Here is a 22,210-nt window from a genome sequence, read left to right as displayed (position 1 = left end):
TTCTAGCCCCGCTTCCTCTCCCCTGCCCCGCGCTGTGTCTGTGCCTGCTTTCAGATGCCCCAGATCAAAGATTTTCCATTTTCTGAGCAAAAAATACCTGGAGATTTGGACGTCTGAGAGCAAAAAACCAAGAAAAACGTTGTGGAAAACGTCAATACAAAGTTACGGCAAAGGCAGGGTGTTTTCCAGGCGCCTTCAGGAGCATTCTCCGTCACGAGGATGGGAGACTTTCTCTTGCTGCGTTTGCAGGGATGTGCAGACGCAGCGGCCACGGCCAGGACTGTGACACTAGGAGACACTGCCACGTGCGAGCTGGGACTTCCCCCGGTTTCGTATAACCGCAGGGGCAGGGGAGAAGGGCAGGAAAACTGCCCCACTTGTCCTTCCCTGGGTGGGCAGCTCTGCCTGCGGGAACAGTCTTTTTTCCCCACCTTCAGCATCGCTCCCCTCACACAGCTCCCTAACCTCTTGGAGGAGGAAACTTTCCCTGGATTTCCCAATGCAAAAAGAGCAGCCAATTCCTCTTTTAAATACACGTCAGAAAGCAGCAGGAGTATTTCTGAAAGACGCCCTCAGGCTGCAGGGGCCCATTTATTTTTACCAGTTGATCTTAGAGATCTACTTAACTATTCCTCGAGCCGCAGGTGCCTCCGTGGATGCGTCCAGCAGGCCATATGAGCTGTGCTCATGGTTGCACAGAAAATCCTGATGTCCTGCTCAACAGCAAGTGCTTTCAGTCAAAGTCACTCCTGATAAGGAAAACAGCTCTGTATGGGATGGGTCTGTTTGGTTTTTTTTATTTTTTTATTTTTATTTTTTTATCATGCAGCAGACACAGTATTAGATATGAAGTATACAGCGATGTCCCCGAGTTCCCAGATGTCCTACCTGGGAGTTACCAGGTTATAACAGCTGAAAATCAGACCTGTGAATGGAGGTCACCCCTCCTTTCCTGGCACACACATCCTCCTCAGCGCTTCCCACTGCTTGCTGTAGCACTTGGAAGGGGAGGGTCCAGATTTGGTTACAGCATCTTCTTGTCCGTGACCTCCTTGGCCCATCTGCTTTCCAGGAGGAGCTCCCCTTCATCCAGACCTGCCTGGCGCAGCAGATAATGAGGCGCTTTTCCCCAGGAGACAGACGGAAAAGAGCAAATCGGGAGGCATCACAGACACGCTGTCGCAGTGTCAGAAGGGGCTGTGCCTGAAGGGCTGGTGGCTGTCTGACACCGGGGCGCAGCAAACCGGTGGGAAGGCACCAACCGGGGACCCTGTGACTCCTCACATCCTAGGCCGGGAGTGACAGGTGCATATTAAGGGGTCTCCAGCTGATGCTCAGGAGAGGTGCAGAAGAAAAGACAAGCCTAAGGAAGGAACCTCCAGCGGAAGCAAAATTGCAAGGTTGCTCGCAACTAGGACAAGCTTGGATGCTAGAGATGACCTGCAAAACATCACATCTCCTTGGAAATGGCCTGGAAACAAAACCACGTATTAACTCCTACAGTAACAGAGCACAGTGCCAGGGCTTTATTTTCCTACTAACTCATAAACAAAGAACATCCTGGCCTTAAGCATAGCCTTTAAAAGACATGGTGAACACTACCGCAATGCACCCAGCTGGTTTTACAATTGGGAGAAATGTATTCCTGCTCCCAGCTGGTGATAAGCTGAGCCAGAGCAGTTGCTGGCCTTCAGATTTTACCCTGGCTAGTATAATCGCTGTTTCGTAACTAAGGGATATACAGGACAACTTTCTCAATTTGCAGATTAGAGAAAGGCCAGCCCCTGCTTAATCCGCTGCTGCTACAGGTCAGGAGGCAAAGTGACTCAGAAATGGTGTGAAATTAAAAGTATTTAGCATGTTGTGTATGCAGATTTCCATGTCCGCAAGCCGAAGAAAATGCAAAAGGGGGGCCAAAAGCATTCCAAGCAATTGCCAAATATCTTCCTGGAGAAATAACAGAGGAATGTAGTAGAAAAAAGTCAACAGTGTGCTAAACATGAGGGATCAGGTCTACCCATCCCAAGAACAGGCTGCGGAAAGATCTGTGCAAAGCCCATCACTGGATGGACCATCATCTGCCTGACCTTGAAGGACCATGGAGCTCTGCTGACTTATAGCAGCCAAGGGTCTGGGTCCACCACACCGCCTGTCACCCTCGGCACTTATGGCAAGGCACTTTTCTTGGCAAAGCTTTTCTTCCAGGCAGGGGCAGCAGAAATGTTATGAAGAGATTAATTTTTTTTTTCCTAAAAGAATTCCGGATGAGATTTTCGAAGGAAGAAACAGGTGATGCAGCCCTGTGCATAAAGAGGCTGTAAATATCTGTGGTAAATCTTTCTACTTTATTCAAACCTCCTTTCAAAACATATTTAGGGGCTTAACAATAGGCTTGATATTTTGCTCAGGATTCAAATATATGTTTTCTCCCAATAAAATCGCCCAATAAAGAGCTGCCAGAGTTTCTGCCATTAGAAGAAGCTCTGTTTTGTGCAGATAAACGGCACAGCAGGCTATGTTTGTGTCAGACTGTACTAGTTTACTTAGGAAATTAAGGCTCATGAGCGCAGCTTGACTCCTTGAAAACTGCATTCATGAATGAAATGTTCTGAGGTTGGGGGCAAAGCACAGTAGGGCTGCGGGGCATACCTTCCTCCCCTGTCCTATAAACCCCTGGGTGCCACCTTCCTGTCCCCCACTTGCTCTACAACCTTCCCCCAAGACCTCCATACCTGGACCTCCTGATGACTCTCCTCTTCGTTGCCACACCTGGAGGCTCTGGGTCCCTCACCCCGTCTGCCCAGGGGGACGGACAGGCGGACGGCTCAGCCTTAGCGTGCTGCCTGCCTGGTGTTGAACGTCCCTGTATTTCAGTAACATCTCTCTTTCCGTTTCGACATTTCTCTTTGCATCTGGACATGCTGCTTGTTCACCGCTCTACCTGCTGTCTCTCCACATCGCCTGCACCATGCGTATCCCCACTGCAGCTTTCCTCCCGGGGCCAGGCTCCCTGGGAATACCAACCCCCGTCACACGTTGTGCCTGCTCCTCATATGACATTATTTGCCGGAGGGAGTTTATCCTGAGCTAGTCAAGGCCAGAGGACTGCAAAGTTGGTATATGACGGTGGAGTGACAGTCTGCATCACGCCGCATCGCACACGGCACCTTCGGTGTCCAGCATCCCCACTTAGCTCCCTTCACGCAAGCAGCTGCTAACACAGATGAATAAAGGTGCCTTTTTTTTTTTCCCTTTCCTGGCATGCTAAAATGTTGGAACAATCCAGTGCCACAGTGAGCAGAACAGAAGGCGAGGTGCACATTGCTCATAGAAATTAAACTGGAAAATGAACCAACCAGCCCACAGCAGGAGAGGCACGACAGCACCGAGGACTTGTTCTCCCTGCTTTCGCTTCAGTGAAAACCAGCTGGTGTGAGTGAGTCCTGCCACCGTGCAACCGTATTAACACTCGGAGAGTGCAGACATACGTGGCCAAACACCTTTTTCTGCGGCGAAATCAGGGTTTCTCAGGTTTTAACTGAGTTTTCCATCCACGAGCTGGTGGCACAGCACGTAATAAAACATCAGCACTCTTGTCGCTACCTCTTGCTTATTCCATTATCGCCACCTATTCACACACAACGCTGCCGGCAAAAGAGTGTCAGCCCCAAGAAGCAGCCACGTTAGTCATCTTGGAGGATGGGAAAAGAGTAAGAGATACAGAAGAAAAACCCTTTATTTTAAAGATACGCAAATAGATCCAGATTCTCCTAAACGTGTTGGCACTTGGGACAGTGGGGCAGCAGTCCCCACTTCAGTCACCCAGTCAGATGTGCTCATGCAAAATCCGGGGAAACATCCCCTCACTGCCACATTGACACCTTCCTCCTTAGCTGCAGTTCAGCTTTTCAGTCCTAAAAAGAACATGAAAAAACACTCCTTTTGCCAGCTTATTCCTCTTTGAAACCAGCACAAGCCTCACCAGCACAGACCTCTGCTATGCCCCATTAACAAGTGGAAGTGGTAGCACAGAAGCTACTGCAAAAGCTGGTCACTGGTGGCTACAACCAGAGGAGGTTCCTGGTGCACACCAAGGTTTCAGGCAAGCAACAGCAAAATTGAGCCCCTGCTGTCACGTGTTCAGTGGGACCGGACTGATGACACTTTTTCCCCTCTCGATTTGGTGAGCAGCTTCCTGGGAGTCTGGGCACAGGGAGGAGTATAGGACCTCGCTGCCAGAATGAGTGATGGGTGAAATTCTGGGGCTGCATCGCTCCTTTGTTGAAAAGCTCGGGCTTGATTGACCTAAACATTCGGAAGTCTCTGCCATATTTGGCAAATTATTTTAGCTAAAAGGAAAGGTTTTGTTGAAAAAGTCTGCCTTTGCTGTTCCGTTGGTTGCGGCAAATGGCACTGTACTTTGTGTTCAAACAGTGCTATTCGCCAAAACGGACTTTTCATAAAAATAGTAAAAGATTTCCAAACTGAAGTAAAAGGGAAATGGTATATGGAACTGCGGGGGATAATAAACCCCCGGGATTTACTTAAAATAACTTTTTTTCCTTTGTTTTCCTGAGGAAACTGGAAATGCTTTGTCTCAGACTGACATTCAGAAATAGTATTTTCATTATTTTCATTAATAATGAAACAGCATAATAGTATTTTCATTAATTCGGTCCGCGAACCAGAAGGAGACAAGGGATCTACTCGGCAGAGCAGCAAGACACTCAGCTTTGCTTGATAAGCAACCCAAGTCCTCAGCTGGTGCAGAAGTGTCTGGAGAACCAGCATCCACCTTTTAAACTAGCATAACAACCCTTAGATTTATAGCACGAAACCAGGTAGAAGCGGTCCAGAAGAGTGGGTAGAAGCACAGCAGAGAAAAGACACTATAGCAGAGTCTTAAAAGTCACAGAATCACAGAATAACTCAGGCTGGACAGCAGCTCTGGAGGTCTCCAGTTCCACCCCTACTCAAAGCACAATTACTCCAAAGTTAGCGAAGGGCCAGGTCCAGGCGAGCTTTGAATATCCCTGAGGAGGGCGATTCCCCAGCCTCCTTGGTAGTGCTGGATCACTCTCGTGTGAGCATTTTTTTTTTCCTTCTATCCACTCAGATAGATATAAACATTGCAATTTGTGACCGGTGTCTCCTGTCTTCTAGCTGTGCCCATCCAAGGAGGCCGGCGTCCCCCTGCTCCATCAGCACCCGCCGGACAGCAGCTGCCTCCTCGTCCATCTCCTCTCCCAGTCAGTGGCACCCTCAACGGCTCCTTGTGCCCTGGGGCCCCTCCAGCCTCCACCTTGGCTTATCCAGTTTGTCACCTTCTCTCTTACGCTGCTTCAGGGCTCCAAGCAGGACACGGCACACCAGACACATCTCGCTAAAGCAAGGTCCAGCTAGGTGGAGGAGCATGAGCTGGAGCATGAGCTGCTCACAAACTGGAGAGACGTAGGAGACCACAAGCAGCAAATGGCAGAACTTCTCCATATTCCTCAGAAAACATGTTTCTGCCCCACAGGATAATGTTTTTGACTATTAGTCCCACACACGTCCAAGCATTTACATTTCAAATTGGATCGAAGTGCTTCTCAGTCTTGCATGCAATGAGATAAAAAATACCTACTGCTCAATATAGATTCAATGACATGCCTTATATGCATCTTTAAAAGTCTAAAAACATTGATTTGTGAAAGAAAATCCAAACATTAGGTAGAAAATACGTTCATGGCTAATTGCTGCTTTTCAAGGTTATACAAAATGGATATGTTCCCTTATGAATGTGGAAAACAATGTTACCTCAAAGCCATATGACAAAAGTCTGGGCGATATTAAAGCATAGATTTTTTTTCTCTTTGACTTATCATAGTGGTTGATGGGGGAAAGTATATGTTTGCAATTGCAAACATTTAATAATAAAATATTCCCTACTGGCCAACTTTTATACCCTCTTTCTCTTCTTTGCCCCCTTATTTTCCTCTGAGCTTTTCCCTACTCTGTAATATCAGATAGGGACCCAAAATCAAGTAGCAAAGCTTTCACTGCATCATCAGGAACAAGCAGAAACTGAGAAGGCTGATCGCAGTCGATGTCACCCTGTTACCAGCTCAGCCAGATTTTGCTGCGGTGGGAACATAAAGTAAAATTTTCTAATCGTGGGTGCCTAGAGAGAGTTTGCCCCACTAAACAAAAACCTCGTCCGTAAGAGATGCGTAGCGTTCTCAGCTCCCAGCAATTGAAAAGAGATTTAGGCGTCTGCAGCCCTTCAAAATATCAGGCCATTTCAGTTGAGTCAGCAAAGCCCAGAAAATCAAGCTTATTTTAAGCATGCAGAGTGCTATTTGAGACCTTATTTTCCTTCTTGCATACAGACTGAGATCCGTAAATATTGACAACATGAAAATCGGGTCTTCATATTTTACGAAAAAAAAATTACTCTTACCAAATGGAAATAACCATCTGGCACTGCTCCTTCCAGCTGTTTTCCTAAACACTCTCCATTATTTATTCCCAAATGTATTTTGTCTGCATGCTCAAAGGACTGCCATGATAGCATCCTGTTCATTAATGCTCAGCTTCAGATTTCCAAGCCTGTTATTTCTTTCCCTTTTTTCTTCCCTGATCTGTGACTCCTTTGGTCAGTAAGTGGAATCTACTCAACAAAAAGGATTGCATTTTTGCAAAGAATTTGCCTTTTTATTGCGTTTGTGGTTCAAGGAGTTGTGGCTTCCTTGGCAGCTGAATTTGGAAGGACAGACTGTTAATAATTTAAGGCCAGCCAGTGAAGCGCAGAGATAAAGGACTTCTGGAAATATCCATGTGACTAGGATGAACTTGCAACAATTCACTTGAGTTGGAAGACAATCACCAATGTTGGGTGGAATCTCTGCTGGGGTGGAAAATGAGCGTGCTTACCTATGGAGTTGCTGTCCAAACAGATAAAGCAGATGATAAACTCTAGCCTTTGTACTGGATGAAAAAACATCTGTAACCTCAGGGATCAAGTAGGTGAGATAACCTGGACTGTTGCAGCTGTACTAATGTTTATGGTGTGAAAAATGTCACTCATTCTTCAATCCAGGCAGCTCACTCTTAACTATCTTATATCAGCAGCAGCCTTTGCTGCTAAGCGAAAGGATCACACGTCTAGCTTTATATTCATAAAATAGAGTTTTCAATTCAATTACAACGTACTTCAGTTCTCTGAAGCTCTCCTAGCCTCTTCTGAACTCTGCCTTAGCTGAATACTTTAATGAAATCTTCAGGAAAGATGGAGTCTTTCTTTCCTAAACTTAATAAATAAAGTTTTGTTGAAAAATTGTTGCAACACCTACTGCACCACAAATGATAAAATTACCAGTGTCCCCATGCTCTAATCTTTTGTGGACCTTGATAATCCCCATCACTGCAGTAGTAGAGAAGAGATCCAGAAAATGGCAAAAGACGTGGCGTTGGACTGCCTGTATGAGAACTGCGACACCTGCTCTTGTCTGGAGGTGAGAATTACAGCAGCCCAATGCCCGGGAGAAACCTAAACGTAAAAGAACCACACGGATAAAACCAAAGCTGAGACTTCTAGCAGACATCAGAAAGTAATCAACCCTTCCTGAAGCTAATTCTGACTTCAGCTAATAAAACTTTCATAGATGGACACATACAATGCTGCCACCCAAATGCATGTTAGAGGTGCATCTTAGTATTATTTTCTAAATTTTGGTAGAGAGGGGATGATAGGAACATATTTCAGTGGATATTACACACCTTTAAATGATTTTATACTAGCCAAATCCATACCTCATTTTTCATCAGTGCTTGAGAAATGGTTTTCCTGGAAGAAATGTTCACCAATGACAAACTTGCATGCATCAGCATCAAGAGAAAATAAGCACCAAAACTGGCACAAACAAGTATTTAGAAAAGATGTGTTTGCTCATTAATCCAATCAAAGATCCTCGTTCAATAACCATGTGACTCATATAAGAAGCTACAATTAGAGCAGTACAACTTGCATTTCAAATATTTATGGTCATTCCACCGAGCCCAAATATAAAGATAATCATTTCCAAGTTTGGTTAACAAGCTGGTCTGAGGAAATGCTCTTTTATGAACACCACTGGAAGGAGACACCACACTTCTGAAAACTACTTTCTTTAGTTCTTTGCTCGTCCTCAGAAGAGGTTAGAAAATTTTCATCGAAAGAATTGACTGGAAAAAGTCATTTCAGTAAAACTAGACCATTTCTCTCTTTTCTGGTCAAATTGAAGCTATTTCAAAATAGATGTATTTCTATTTTGCAAAATGTCCAAACGGAATGTCATATATTCAGTATTTCATTTCTTCTTTTTTTTTTTTAATGTCTGCTGCTTTCACCACTTCATCAGACGTCCGTAGTGTCTTCTGAGCATAGCGGGACAGGACTGCCCCCAGCGCTGAACGGCACTGGCAGTCCTGAGCTCAAAGACTGACTTTTGTTGCCAAACATTTAAAAAAGACATTTAATAAGAGAGGCCTCAAGACCAGCTGAGGAACCCCGCCAGCAGCGCCTGCTCTACCTGCTCATTTTCCTTTCAGCATGAGCTGTCTGTCTGCTCTTTCAGCAACACCCCGCGAGCCGCGGCTGTATCACCCTCCATCGTCTCCAGCCCAGCCAGCAATTTTGCATCTGGTGCTGTATTTTACACTTGACTGAAAGCCAGATAGAAAAAAAATTGGTATCTTACCGAAGTAAACTATCATGTTTGTCTCTCACAGTCCACATTTATAAACCTACGAGGCGTTGTCTCCTGTTTTCCGTTTACCTTAATGTTGTCAACAATACTAAGGGGATCAAATTAATAAGCCTGTTTTTGCCTGTATCATTTTCCCATTCCTGCTTCCTTGGATGTAGGCACTATGCTGTTAATCTCCAAGTACCACTGCACGCTTCATTTTCTGTCGTTCCTTCCCGCCAGGCCTGCATTTATTAAAAATCCTTGTTACTACCATTTCAAGCTGAAGATTGCTTTGTTTATTTGTTTTAAACCCATTGAACGCGATGTTTAATTTTGTGTGCAGGAGTGAATTCACTCACCTGCAGGAAAGCAAGGGTTTTCCTGCAAGGCAAGCCAAAAGCCATTTGAAAAAAAATATTGCCGTGAAAAGTCACTGAAACGCAGAAAGATCAGCCATTCCTACTTGTTCAAGAGCCAGGGCTGGTGCCCGCTTTCGGGGCAAAAGCTGCTAGCTTGAACAGTATAGGGACCAAACGAAGATAGGAAAAGGAGAAATTACTCTATTTCCTGCTGCCATGACTCATCCCAGCTTACAGACTCATGGAAAAACAGGCCTGGAAAGGCTTGAAGGGCATCATCCAGCTCCATCACTGGCCCCGTGCTACAGCAGTCCTTGCGATGGGCCTCCAGGCAGGTGTGCCCATAAAGACCTCCAGCGAAGGACACTCAGGTATCTCCCCAGTAACCCTTTCCAGGGCTTCTCTATCCTTTTTCTTTTACAGTCTCCTAAATTTTTTTTTCTAAATAACTGCAACTGCAACTGAAGCCACAACCATTCCTATTCACCATGACCGTGGTGAACCCCTTGTGAATCTCTTTAGCTTAAACAACCTGTTCTTTCAATCTTCCCTCCTACATCATGTTTCCCAGGCATTTGATCATCCCGGTTGCTCTCCTCCGGACTTTCTTCACCTATGCGCATTGCTTCCGAAGCACTGAACTCCAGACTGGACACCATACTCCCATTTGCCCTATCTTTGCACTCAAAACGCACATTGCCATAGCTCAGTGTGACATCTGCTGTTTAGCAGCAGTAAAACAACACAAACTCTGCAGCATACACTGGCTTGTGTTTGGCTTGTGACCATCAACACCCCCAGTTCTTCTCTGATGGACCTCGTCTGCAGTTTCCCATCCTGTACTCGTGCAGTCAGCTGTTCCCGCTGAGATGCCTTGACCCTGCTGCATCATTTAACTATTTATTCAGACCATTTCTCCAGCTGGCCAAGATCTTTCTGAGTTTTCACAGTCTCCCTTGTACTTTCCCCATGCAAGATGCACGAGCTGGGAAAGGTCGGCCAGACTCCAGGGCTCTGGAGAGCCAGGTTGGCCCACGAGGTCCTGCTGCGGCGTGGCACTCCTCTGTGCGGTACTCACACTGCCAAAGCTTTGTACAAACTCCTCTCTACCTTGCAGATTGGGGATTTTATGCCCTTCGAGTTATGTGAAAGAAATAAATGAAAAAGTGTAAAACATTCAAAAGCTTTTTTAAAAGTAATTATGTTAATAGCTTCAATTAAACAAAGGGTATGAGGGGGATGGTTTGGCTAGCAAAGTCTGTTTCCGAAGCTCACGCATGCAGGAGAAGCAGACCAGAAAGCACCTGCTGAGTTTGCAAGCCTAACCCCCTGCCGCTGCAGGCATCACATCACCTAATGCCCTCCATAAACTGACGGGGCACCTCTTGAAAGCCGTTTGGTTCTTTTTTGCTCTTGCTACTCTGTTTTCTCTCTACCAGCACTTCTTCTCTTCCCCAGCCTTGAACCCAAGGACGCTAGGCAGCTGCTAGGCCGGGGAACGCCGAGGACTTCACGCCGTCTGCACCACTTCAGCGGCAAAGTCATTTGCAATAAAGAAGAACAAACTTGCTTGGTATTAAAGCTCAGCAGCCATTAGACGGGCTGGACCGGAGACGACTGCATTTCCACTAGCGCACAGAAAACCAAGGTCACATTCATGTTGAGCGTGCTAAATAGGTGCTAACAAATCATACTTGTTAGTGCACTCGCTCTCAGATTTAATGGATATTTTCAAGCCGAGAGTAGAGTGTGTTGGTGTCTTTGCTCTTCAGATAGCAATGACAAAGAACAAGTCACGAATGCAGGGTTGCAATTAAGTATCCTGACTGCGGTTGTTTGTGGTTTTTTTCCTGACATTAGCTGGAAACTGGAGCTACTTTTGCAGCAGAATAAAAAGCTCCACAGGAAAAATGTTTGGAAAGGCTGAAACATGTTGCTTCAGCGCATTTAGCAATGTCAGTACCAGTGGCAAATAACGCCCGGTACTTAGAGGATTCCCTCTTTGTTGTTCAGCTGGAAGGGTGACCGTGTTTACAAAACATAACTAAGGATGCTTGATATGAGTTTAACAGCAAAAAGCGGGTGGAAAAAATTATCTCCACGTATGTAAGTAAAAAATATCTGACCTACATTTTTCAGGAGAGAGAAATGGCTTTTTGGAGCCTCAGCCTGCGAGGCCTGCCAGCCCGAGACGCCAGTGAGCAAGCCGAGACCCCTCTGGAGCAGCCCGGCCCTGCCGGGGACTCGGCCGACCTGGTTCTAGTTTGGATTCAGCTGCCGGGGACCCTCTGTAAGACCTCACCGTGCCTCAAACGTCCCATTGGCAAAACAGCAAAAAAGATGTTTACCTGCTTTGCAAAGTGATTTTAGATTTGCAAAAAAACATAAACTGGTAGAGGTTTGATCTTAAAACATCTCCAAGAGCCCCGACATTTAAACAGAAAAGAGGGTCTTTTTTGAAAGTGTAGGCCCTGATTTGCAGACATCTCCTGCAGCTGATAGATGCTCAGACATTGCTCTCATGGGCCATGGGGACACTCGGATGGTTTCGTAAAGCAAATCCCCATCCGTGAAGGCCCTTACTTTATTCAAGGGGACCATGGTGTGACCTGCCTAGAGAATAAGCCCAAGTCCAGGCACTGACATCTTGGGGAAGGTGGCTGGGAGTGTCCAAAGAGCAGCCCTCAGCCAGAGCCGACTCACGGACATCTCTCCCGGACACCCCCATCTATGCCCCCCAGAAAGCAACCTGAGAAATACTCGCTTCATCCCGCATTCTGCTTTTTTCGCCCTCTCTTGGAAAGCAAGGGTTGATGTTGGCAGAAAGCTGGCTGAGACAAAGCAAATAGAAACACAGAGACGTTATAAAGGCTCCAAAATATTGCAGACTTACTAAACTCCTGGCTCCAGTAAATACCAAAGAATCCAGTGGGTTTGGGGGCTGGCAAAGGGGAAGGGGAAAACTGACTCCTAAGGAAAGTGCTGAAGGATGTGGCGTTGCTATTTCCACCCCCAAGATGATGTTGATAAGCAGAAAACCCCTTTTCTGCCCATTTAGAACAGCTGGACCTTTGCTCTAATGCAGCCATCCCTGTGAAATATTTTTGTACAAATCAGCACATTCTGCAGCACATTTTTCTCCCCTTGGCAGGGAGGGAGGCGTCAGAAGTTACCACCCAGTTGTAATAACACCTAGCGGGAACAGCCAGCAGGAATTCCTGAAATCCTTCTTCCTGCAGCCCAGGCTTTTCCTGACCTAGCAGAGGGACCGTGTCCACCAGCTGCTAGCAGCTGTAGGCAATTAGCTGCAGGCAGAGGAGGGAAAACATAACATGTTTTATAGCGATGTTAGAATAAGAGACAAATAGCGCAAAAGGGAGCAACCGAAGCCGTACTTTTGGGACCAGAAAGAATGCACAGAACCGTCTAGAAACAGATCTGGGTTCATTCTGCACAGATAGCGTTAGAAATTATCGTGATGACAAAGGCAAAAGGAAAGAAGCGATTCTCTTAAAGAAAAGTAGCTGTTCTGCTGCGCTGCATCTTCCTGCTCTTGAGGGTGTAATCAGAACACATCTTCGGCATCGCTGTTAGCGCTCTTCCAGACCAAAGAAATCTCAGCGTAGCGTTGAGCTCAGATTTTTAAAGATGATTCTGGAAAGCTTCCCAGATTATACATTTTCCGCTTTAATTTATACCTCTGAGGATAACGCTAATGAAGAAGGCAGCGCAAGTGGTGAAACTCTCTCGGACCACGGTTGATTTATTAACAGCGGTTGCATTACTCTCACATTGGGAACGAAGCGCGCATCCCAGCCTTGCAGAAAAAATCGTGCGTGCTGGTAGGTTATCAAATACGAGCTGACAATGTACTTGCACAGCAGATATGCATAAGTGCATTGCACAGTATGATTCATCTGCAAAACATCTAGCACGCTAGATGCTCATTTTAAAGTAGGTTAGAAGAACGATTCATTAAAAAGCGACGGGGGGGGAAGGAAACGCAAACTCCAGAATCTCCTACTGTGAAATGATATACTTCCTTTTCACTCTTTGTTCAGCCTTTCCTCCTCAGGTTGCTTTTGAATAGAGTTTGGATGTCATAGGGATGGACAACCATATAAAAATATATGTAGACAGACAAAAATTACAAATGCCATCTTCACGGCCTGGCAGATCTACTAAATATTCCAGGGATTATACATGGTCTGTTTGCTGTGTTCAAAGTGAAAGCACATTGCATATATTTTACAGAGCATAAATCCCCAAGCCTCTTTCCTTAGCTCTGACCTGTACGTCTACTGTACAGCAACTGAGTTATAAAGACTAACGTCGGAAAGACTTCAAAGAAAAAAAAATCCCCCAAATGGCAACCAGCTTTTACAATGATAGCAGCTCAGAAGACCCTCTGTGATCTCCAATGCTATTTTTTAGAGAAAAAAAATAGAGCAAAATATGTATGATATGGCAGTTGAAAACAGAATTTTACAGGTCATAATTAAAATTAATGCTCTTAAAGTATAATTAAGGTGTATTCGGAATAAAAGTCTTGCTATAAAACCAGAAGTAGATAAGGTACATTTCTAAACGTTGCTGGCTGCCAAATCAGGTAAAACACACAAATAGGAGGAAAAATTGAAAAATGTATTCCCAGTTTTCTAATAATAATAGCCCTAACCTTTTTTTTTTAAAACATTTTATCTCTTGTTGAAAGCTGTTTTTGTAGAACGGCAAGTTTCTCAAAAAGCTTAAAATTCAGGAAATGCAGACCTTTTCTCCTGGCATCAGTAGAGGCAGGCCTGCATTTTCCAAGGCAGACTTCCTATTTCACACATGTAAAAATAACCCAGTTTTCACTCAGTGACTCCACATTTGTGCGCGCAAACAATTATTCGCTTGCGTGGCTTCTCAGTCCTTCATGCCACGCACCCAAAGAAACCCCCAGGAAACTTTCTGAGTAGAGAATTAGATACCACCTATTAAAAATTTACTCCAAATTATCTAGTGATGCAAAAAACCCCTAGTTTGCCCGTACTGAAGATGCCGCTTACCAGCCACTTTGACACAAGGATTTGGGACTAGTGAAAGCGCTCCACAGAGCTGCTGCCTGGAACCGCCAAACCCCTGTTTTCTTTCATGCACAGAGAGTTTGGAGGAGGTCGACTCCTCTGGGACCTCTCCAGACTCCAGGTCATCTTGGAGCTTCTCCTTCCAAGCCAGAACCTTTCCTAAGAATTAAATCCAGCCTGAGGATCCCAGATTATATGCGCAGACGTTCGGGATTGCCAGGAAGTCATGAGAAATCAATTCTACCTTCCCCGGAAGTAACATTTTTGCTAGAGCAGTGGGGAAAAACCCGCAGCGGCGTGAACGCTCCGTTAGGGTATTTTAGAAGAACTGCAAAAGCTGCGCACGAGAGGAACCGCGCTCAGCTCTAGGTCGGTCCCACATCACAGGCAGTTATGCCAACTAAAGTATAGCGCGTAGCAATTCCAGTTCAGCACTGTTTGGTCAATGAAGTTTACTGAAGGCACAAACTTTTTGTAATACAGAGAGAAGAAACACGGTGTATTTTTAGGCTGGCGTGGTGGCGCAGCCAGGGACTAAGGGAGCGCAGGCGGCGGGAGAGGAGCTGCCGGCTGGGGACACCGTTCGGATTTACAACCGCTGCACGACGGGGGCTGCAAAGTGAATATCGAGACGTTAAGAAAGCTGCAGCCGCTGCTGGCGACTGTGTCCAACTAACCCCAGAGCGAGCGGCTACCTTCTATTATACAATATCTCCTGATAACGGAAAGCTGTATCAAGGGCGGGTGGCTCATTGCAGCAACGAAAGAAATACCCAAGGAGCTCTTTCAGCGGCTGTTATTTAAGTAGCGATGCAAAAAACCCAGTTTGGAGAAATGTTAAAGGAGGAAGCCCACATTCGCTAGGTAACACCTCAATGTTTGAAAAGGACCAGCTCGTGAAGGCTGCAGTCATTTCCAGCCGGTTTTAATCTCACCTGGGTTCATACAGTAAATTAAATCAAACAACAACATCATAATGATTTTCATCCAAAGTCTTCGGTGAATGTCAGTTTTCACAGCGTTGCAGTGAGATGGGTAAGTGCTCGTACCTCCATTTTACACTAAAGTGGCCTGAAGCACTCCGGTATAATGGGGAATAATGCCAAATTATCCATGATACTTCCCGTGTATCATTTAGCCTTAAATTCAACGCAGCACCGGCTTACCTTGACGTATATGCTTAAGACTATTCTCATTTTTCAAAGCAGATAAGAATATGCTTATGCCCCATAAAATTCGCCAGACTCTTAAATACTTCACTGAAACAAGGTGGACTGAAATCTGTGATCAAGGTCCATTTAGAGTCTTGTTTGGCTGGTAAGAGGCAAGACTTTGCTCCCTGTCCAACATACCAGATGAGAGAATTAGGCTGACCATAAATTAAAGTGTCTCTAGAAACAAGCATCCCGTATGTTGTGCGTGTTGCTGAGTGCTGAATCATGCCAAGTATACAGCAGCACATATATTTACTGTCCCTAAATTAGAAAACTCTTTTACAAATGGTGCTTCATTATGCAAAACGCCTGCTATGTCACGGCCGTCTTTTCTTTTGGAAACAACAACGGAAAAAAACCAAGAAACTCAAAACATTTGTAAGCAGCTCTGATCTGATGCTAAGAGAATACAGCAGGAAAAACAGATACGAGGGCGTAAATGCCACATTAAAAATGAAAAGGCTCAGTGCGGTCTTGGCCCATTTCAGAAGCGCAGACGATTCAACGAGGAAAGCAAAGCCGATTTCTAAGTCATCCATGAAGAAACCTCCAGTCTCCTCTAGCTGTCCCTCCATGCCCTGTCCATGATGCTAGAGGCCGGATCGTGGGCGTTTGGCAAGTCAGGAGGGTTAGTGCCCCCCGTCCGTCCCGTTTGCCCCCGTTTAGGTGCAGGGCATGGTTCTCGCGGGCGCCCGCGGGGTCGGCTCCCGGGCTCGTTCCCGCAGGTCCGCCCCAGGGCGGCCGCGGGCCGCCACGAACACCCGGTGCAGGGCATGCATGGCCACATCGCAAACCACCCGCCGAGGGGCTGCAGCACGGCCCTCCTGGTATTTCAGGGGCTTTGTGTGAAAACGCACGTACACACACACACACACACACACAATAACTAGGTGTCGGGGCCAAGCTGGCTCACAGGTGGTAAAGCAGAGCGGGGCCAAGTCCTAGTCCTGACCAGTGTGGGCTCAGCCCAAGCCGTGCGGCTGGCCTTGAGGGCCAGGGTCCCTTTTTTTTGACATTTTCCACAGCTGCAAAGAAATGGAGGCAGATGTGCCACCCCGGTCCCTACAGCGGCGAAGCGTCCTCGGCAGGTGGCCGCGGAGGTGGGACCCACAGCCCCAGCAACGTGCAAACCCCAGTGGTGGCTGCAACTGGGACATCCCCCGCCGCTCCCCTCCTCTCCAGTCCCTTGCCTATATATAAAATATTTCATTCCTGAGTGATTAAGATTAAAATAAGGCAGGTGAGTCACTCTCCCTGGTGCCGCTTATCTCTTTCATCTGCCTCATCCTCTTCCTCAACCCATCTGCAGCCCTAAAGGAAAGAAATCCATCAGCGCAGAAGTCAAAGCGAGGATGGAGCCACTTTTGTCGCTGTGGGGAAGAGGGCAAATGCAGCGGTGTTTTGATCTGCGTGGATCTGAGAAACTATGCTGCTGTGCAGATTTTCTGCTGGGAGATGTTATGCTCCTCCAGTAGCACTTTTCACCCCCAAACTGCAGAGCACTTGTTGGAGGCGCCCAACAGGAGCCGTTGCACCCACTTCACAGAGGGGAGGATGAAGGATGGTGTTTCAGAAGGGTTTTTTTATTAGGTAGCTGATTGTGGGCTCCAACGAAAGGGCCACTCCGTCAAGCTTCGTGAGAATTATAGGAACAGAAGGATCTGAAAGGCAATCATCTGGGCTATTTCTCACCCTTTCTGCAAAATCTGCTTCCAGGCACAGAGCACCAGGGGTTACAGGGAACGTCCACCAGACGATCTTGATCTCCCTCACTCCAGCAGTATTTTAGAGGTTTTGAGGGACCAGTCCAGGAAATAGAGTAAAAAATAACAAATTCAGTTCCCTAAATCGGGAAGGACTGAAATGTCAATTGTAGAATTGGCATAAACATACATGAGTCCTTTGAAAGCATTATTCCGAAGTGAGATTAAATTTGGCCTTAGCTGGCTAAATTTGAGTGAGATTGTCTGGCAATTGTGGACATATTTCTGAGCGGCTGCTTAGGCTCCCCTATGGAGTGCTCTTAGGTCAGTGAATCCAGCCTGGCAAGGCTCCTTCTGCCGTAACTTAAAAAACCAGGCTTTGGATCTCAGATTTTACAGTACAGACGGCCTCAAATGGCCTTGAACATGTCTCCCCATTCTGATGCTAAGTGCCATCTACACAACTCAGTGGACCCCCACCTAGCTGCCATTTCAGAAGGGTTCCCATAGGCCCCGTGCCATATTTGCCAACCCCACAGAGATGTCCCAGGTATCCAATGGCATCTCATGTGGCACCAGACACCTCTCCTTTGGGCAACTGGGTCTCACCTGCAACCTCTGTGCGGCGGCAGCTACAAGACAGGGGAGGATTGCCAGGGATGCCTGCACCTTCCTGAAGGTCAAGAGCATCGCGGAGTGAGCAACAGCAGGCAGGACTCGCTGCCAGCCCTCGCCACCTCACCTACAGCAACGTAGGGACATGCCACCGCTGCATGTAAATCACTCTGCAGATATCCACCAACTCACAAGACTGTGCCCAAATCACTTGCCAGATCCTGCCACAGGAATTAGCATGTGAATGAGCTCCTGCTCTTTTTCCCCTCTTTTTCCCACCAAATACACCTGCACCAAGGATGTAGAGTCCACTTTTACCATTTGCCTTCTCTCTGAAGGAAAGCATATGTATTTATCCTGTGAAATGCCTGATAGTCTGTGTAATATTTTTGGAAATAATTCTTTTCAAGGAATTTTAATCACTGTTGGTGTATAAAAATAAATAACAGAATCTGTGACCAGATGGTGTGCTGGGTGACATGGGGCTCTCCTCACAAACAGGCAACTGCTCACCAGCCTTTCCGAGCTGCCTTAGTCTCCAGTCCTTGCAAGAGCTGCCTGCAAGCTGCTGTCATCCTGAACCAAATTCATCATTGGGAAGGAGTAATTGGAGAGAGAGGAACATTTTCAGCAAAACCCAAGGGCCAAGTATAAAAGCAAGAGGAATCCTGTTTTCTCATCTTGCCCCCGCACAGAAGCTACTGGACTCAATCTTCATCCGACAAGGCACCTCCATAGGAGACGGAGCAGGTGTGGGACCTGCAGCTCCTTGTAGCCCGGATTGATAGGTCTGATACTTGAGCTTTCCTCAGCTTAGTGGGGATTTTTTTTCTTCAGTTCCAATCACTACGGATTTTGGTTGACCCGAAGAAGAGGGAGTGGAATCCATTGCTCTTCATCATTCAAAAACCACTCACAAGGTTTTGACGCAAGGCCAGTTTGGCTCAAAGCTGGGCCCAAGGCCAGCTTGAAAATATCCCTGAACCTTTCAACAATCACTGGCTGTTTTTCAAATTTAAAACAAAAACCCAGATCAGGGAAAGTCTGCAGATTTTTAGGTAGCATGAGAAAACTTCTGTACAACTTGTGATGAATTCTCATTATGTGTTTTTTGTTATTTTCATGCTGGGAGAATCTCTCAGTTTTCAAACTCTGCTCTTGCATCAAAGATTGTAGCAGTATTTTTCACAAAAGGGAACGGTCCGAGAAGTGTGGAGGAAGATAGGGGAAGTACTGGGAAGCTAGCTGGAAAACATACTGACCAGTCCACTCTCCTTTGGATGCTTCATTCCTTGTCTAAATTATCCCAGCTCTCTGCCTGTCTAGGGAGTATTACAAGTTTGTGATACTTGCTGGAGCCAGGGATCTCTTTCTTGGCCCATTCCTACAGCTTGGGAACGTGCAGGAGTCACTCGCTGAGCCGCAGAATTAAATAGTTTTCTGAAATACATGAGTTTCAGATATTCGGCAATATGTCACAGCTCCTTATTCAGTAATTCAAGAATAGTTAATCACACAGAAAGAACAGGAAAGCGACTGCTTTGCCCAGTAAAGGGAGAAGGCAGCGGTACAGGTTAAGGCAATTTGGAACAGCAGCTACAGGTGCTGCAGGCACGGATGGAAACGGAGACTGTGGGCACGGGGGCTTCTCTGGCTGCGATACTGCTCTGCCTGGCATCGTCGGCAGACACACACGCAAACACCCAACATTTACTTTGCTAATCAGTGGGAAAAAAATGTAAAATGTTTAAAGCATGTCACTACTCTCATGATATTGCTAATCAGACATCCTGTCAACCTACAGCTGGTAAACACCAGAAAAGGTCTGTGTTGCTCAGTTTATCTCCACCTCACCACCGTTTGACACAGGCAAACGCGTCCAAAGCCCCTTTGCAGAGGAGTCCAAAAGCAGAAAACTGTTTTCTGTCTTTCTCTTTCTGTCTTCCTTTCTTTTCTTTCTCTATTTTTCTTTTTTATCCTGTCTTTTTCTTTCCTTCCTTCCTTCTTTCTATCCTTCATTCTCTCCTTTTCTCTCTCTTTCTCCCTTTCCCCCATTCTGTGCTGCTTTCTGAAAGTCTGTATCTCGGACGAGTTCAAGCCTGAGGACGCTTCCATTAAACGCAAGCAATATCGCAGTCATTCAACTTACTGGGGATTTACGCTGTTTCAGAGACCACCCCTCTTTGTTCTGTACGCTAAGATTCAGCATGGCCCTTTTTTTATCCATCAGCGAACAACAAAGGCTCACGAGATCTTTCCTCCCTTCCTGATGCCATTATAGCGACGAGGCAGCCCTACCTAGGGAGCCCGTCCCTGCCCTTCTTCACGCACGAAACCCGGCGCAGAGAGCGGCCTCACAACACGAGCCGTCTGCCTCCGGCTCCAGCGGAAAGTCACGCTTCACAACCTGCCGCTCGGATCAGCGAACGGGCAGCGCGTCGGCAGATTCACCGCCCGCCCGGAGCTACGCAACAGCAACACATTTCCCCCAGCAGCCGATGGGCGTTAGATCCCATTTTAGTGCTGAGCTCGGCAGCATCAAGCAGGCGGAAAGGCACCGGGGGAACATCCATGTTGAGAGCGCACACGCGCACAGATGCACGCTCATACCCTGGAGAAGCCACACAGCTGCGTGTCAGCGGAATAATACGTGTAGTCATGCAGACGGCGTTGTTAACTGGTCAGCTACTCTTTGGGCTGATTGACTGTGGGGGATTAGGGAGGACTCAGCCCAAAAAGGCAGCTCCTAATGCTCCTGCAGTTCTTGCGTAACCGAGACTGAATCTCGTCCCAAGCCCTGACCCTCAACTTAGTCAACACAAGTTTAATGCTGTCGGGCTGCATAAAGGGAACATCTACTTCCCAGGGAAGAGAAATCGAGATGGGATCACCGGCTTCCCAAAGGCATGGTTATTTGGTTCCCTTGTGGATGGGCAGGAGAAAAGGAATTGCAGAAATGTCTTTCAAAAGGGAAACAGAACCCCTTTCCCCCAAATATTTCTACCAGAAGCAGAAGCCTTCTGGGCTTCATTAATAAATGCGCGCCTGCTATTAATACATGCACTACAGAAATGAACCCTAAAGTGAGGGAAATCAAATACATCCCCAAAGTAAACTGAAAATCACTGAACCTGAAAGCCTAGTTAAATTACATGCAGCTTGAGTTAAATACACTTAAAAAGCAAAAGGGGGAAAACACTGCAAACAAAAAGCCCATGGTTCTTAAATGGATATGTCTCAAAAGCATGCAGAAAACATACAAGCACCTTAAAATAGTCACTCCTTTAAGTCTTTATGTTCAAATAAAACAAGGGGGCCATGCAGGAATTGCAGACAACAAGGATGCTACGCAGGAGTTTCGGACAAACAGACTAACTCCTTTGGATTCTGTCACTCCGGGTGTGTACAGGTGTAAGGCAAATGAGGACAGACCCCCACCACATCAGGCTGAAATCAAGCGCCCTCCAGCATTCAACGGCAATCTGGATGTCCTGTGCCTGGCAGACTGCAAAGAGCTTCAGGGAACTTGGCTGGGTCCCGCATTCCCCCCTCCCCCACCCCAGCAAATACGATTATTTGCAAAGGCCGAAATCCCTCCTTATTTTCTATTTTCCTCCGCGCCCTCGCTAACTCGTTAGTAATGTTTCGGAGGAGCTCAGCCGGGCGAGGAGCCGGGGAAGGGCCGGGGCCGGGCCGAGCCAGGGCTGCTGCTGTCGCATCTCCTTTGTTGAGCATCCCTGGGTACCGCTGGCCTCTTACCTGGGGATGCAGTCGCCATGGCAACGGGCGGGTGTTCCCTGGCAGAGCCGAAAAGCAGCTGCTCCCGCTGCTGAGCCCCATCCCCATCCCGCAGCGGAGCCCCAGCTGCGTACTGGTCCGCCCCGGCCACAGCCCAGTGCCCGCCAGCGCCCGCCAGCAGCAGGTCCTGGGGGTCCGGCGGGGCTGACATGCTGCCTGCGAGGCGCCCGCGGGGCTCCGGCTCTCGGCTGCAGCGGAAGCCGCAGAAAGCTGCGGTGGCCACCGAGGAGCTGGGTGCTGCCGCCGCCGCGCTGGAGCCTGGCCGGCTGCGGGGGGACTCGGAGCCGCCGCTGCTGCCGCTGTATCTCCGCTAGCGCTTATTACGCAGGTGAAAAAATGGCTTGTTTAGTTGGAGCCTTCCAGCCCTTGCGTCACCCTGTGGCTGGCATATCACAGGGCAGGAATCTGCCAGCCTGGCTGCAAGTCTCCCTCGTTTAACCGCTTCAGCAGGGTAGGCAGCAACTTCTGGGCGCAGGGGAGGGAAAGCCCCCCCTTACCCCCCGGCAGCCCTGCACGCCTGCGGCCCCTCACGGGGCTTGCATCCCCATCGTCGTCAGCCCCCGCTTGGCTAAAGCATCCCACGGAGCGCCGTGGTGAGGCACGGCAATGCGCTCGCTGTGGGAGCGCCTCTGTGAGTCCTCCAGCAAGGGAGAGGGGAAAGGGAGCCCCTTGCAATGCATGTCCGAAAAGCTCTCCATGCCCCCCCCCCAGCTCCCTCCGCCAGCCCCCGGCCGCCAGGAG

At 47.4% G+C, this 22,210-nt stretch overlaps 1 protein-coding gene across 1 annotated transcript in view; it reads right to left on the bottom strand.

Moving 5' to 3' along the window:
- RTN1 (reticulon 1) overlaps nt 1-21,912 on the bottom strand; it is a 121,474-nt gene extending 99,562 nt beyond the window's left edge. The window contains exon 1 of the mRNA XM_068947392.1: nt 21,431-21,912. Coding sequence (XP_068803493.1) covers nt 21,431-21,620 — 190 coding nt within the window. The 5' untranslated portion in view covers nt 21,621-21,912. The remainder of the gene's footprint in view (nt 1-21,430) is intronic.
- Nucleotides 21,913-22,210: the final 298 nt, after the last annotated feature.

Source organism: Struthio camelus, chromosome 5 (assembly GCF_040807025.1).
Source record: "Struthio camelus isolate bStrCam1 chromosome 5, bStrCam1.hap1, whole genome shotgun sequence".
Taxonomy (NCBI): domain Eukaryota; kingdom Metazoa; phylum Chordata; class Aves; order Struthioniformes; family Struthionidae; genus Struthio; species Struthio camelus.
The sequence above is the reverse complement of the archived record's forward strand: the minus strand, read 5'-3'. Positions and strand labels throughout refer to the sequence as shown.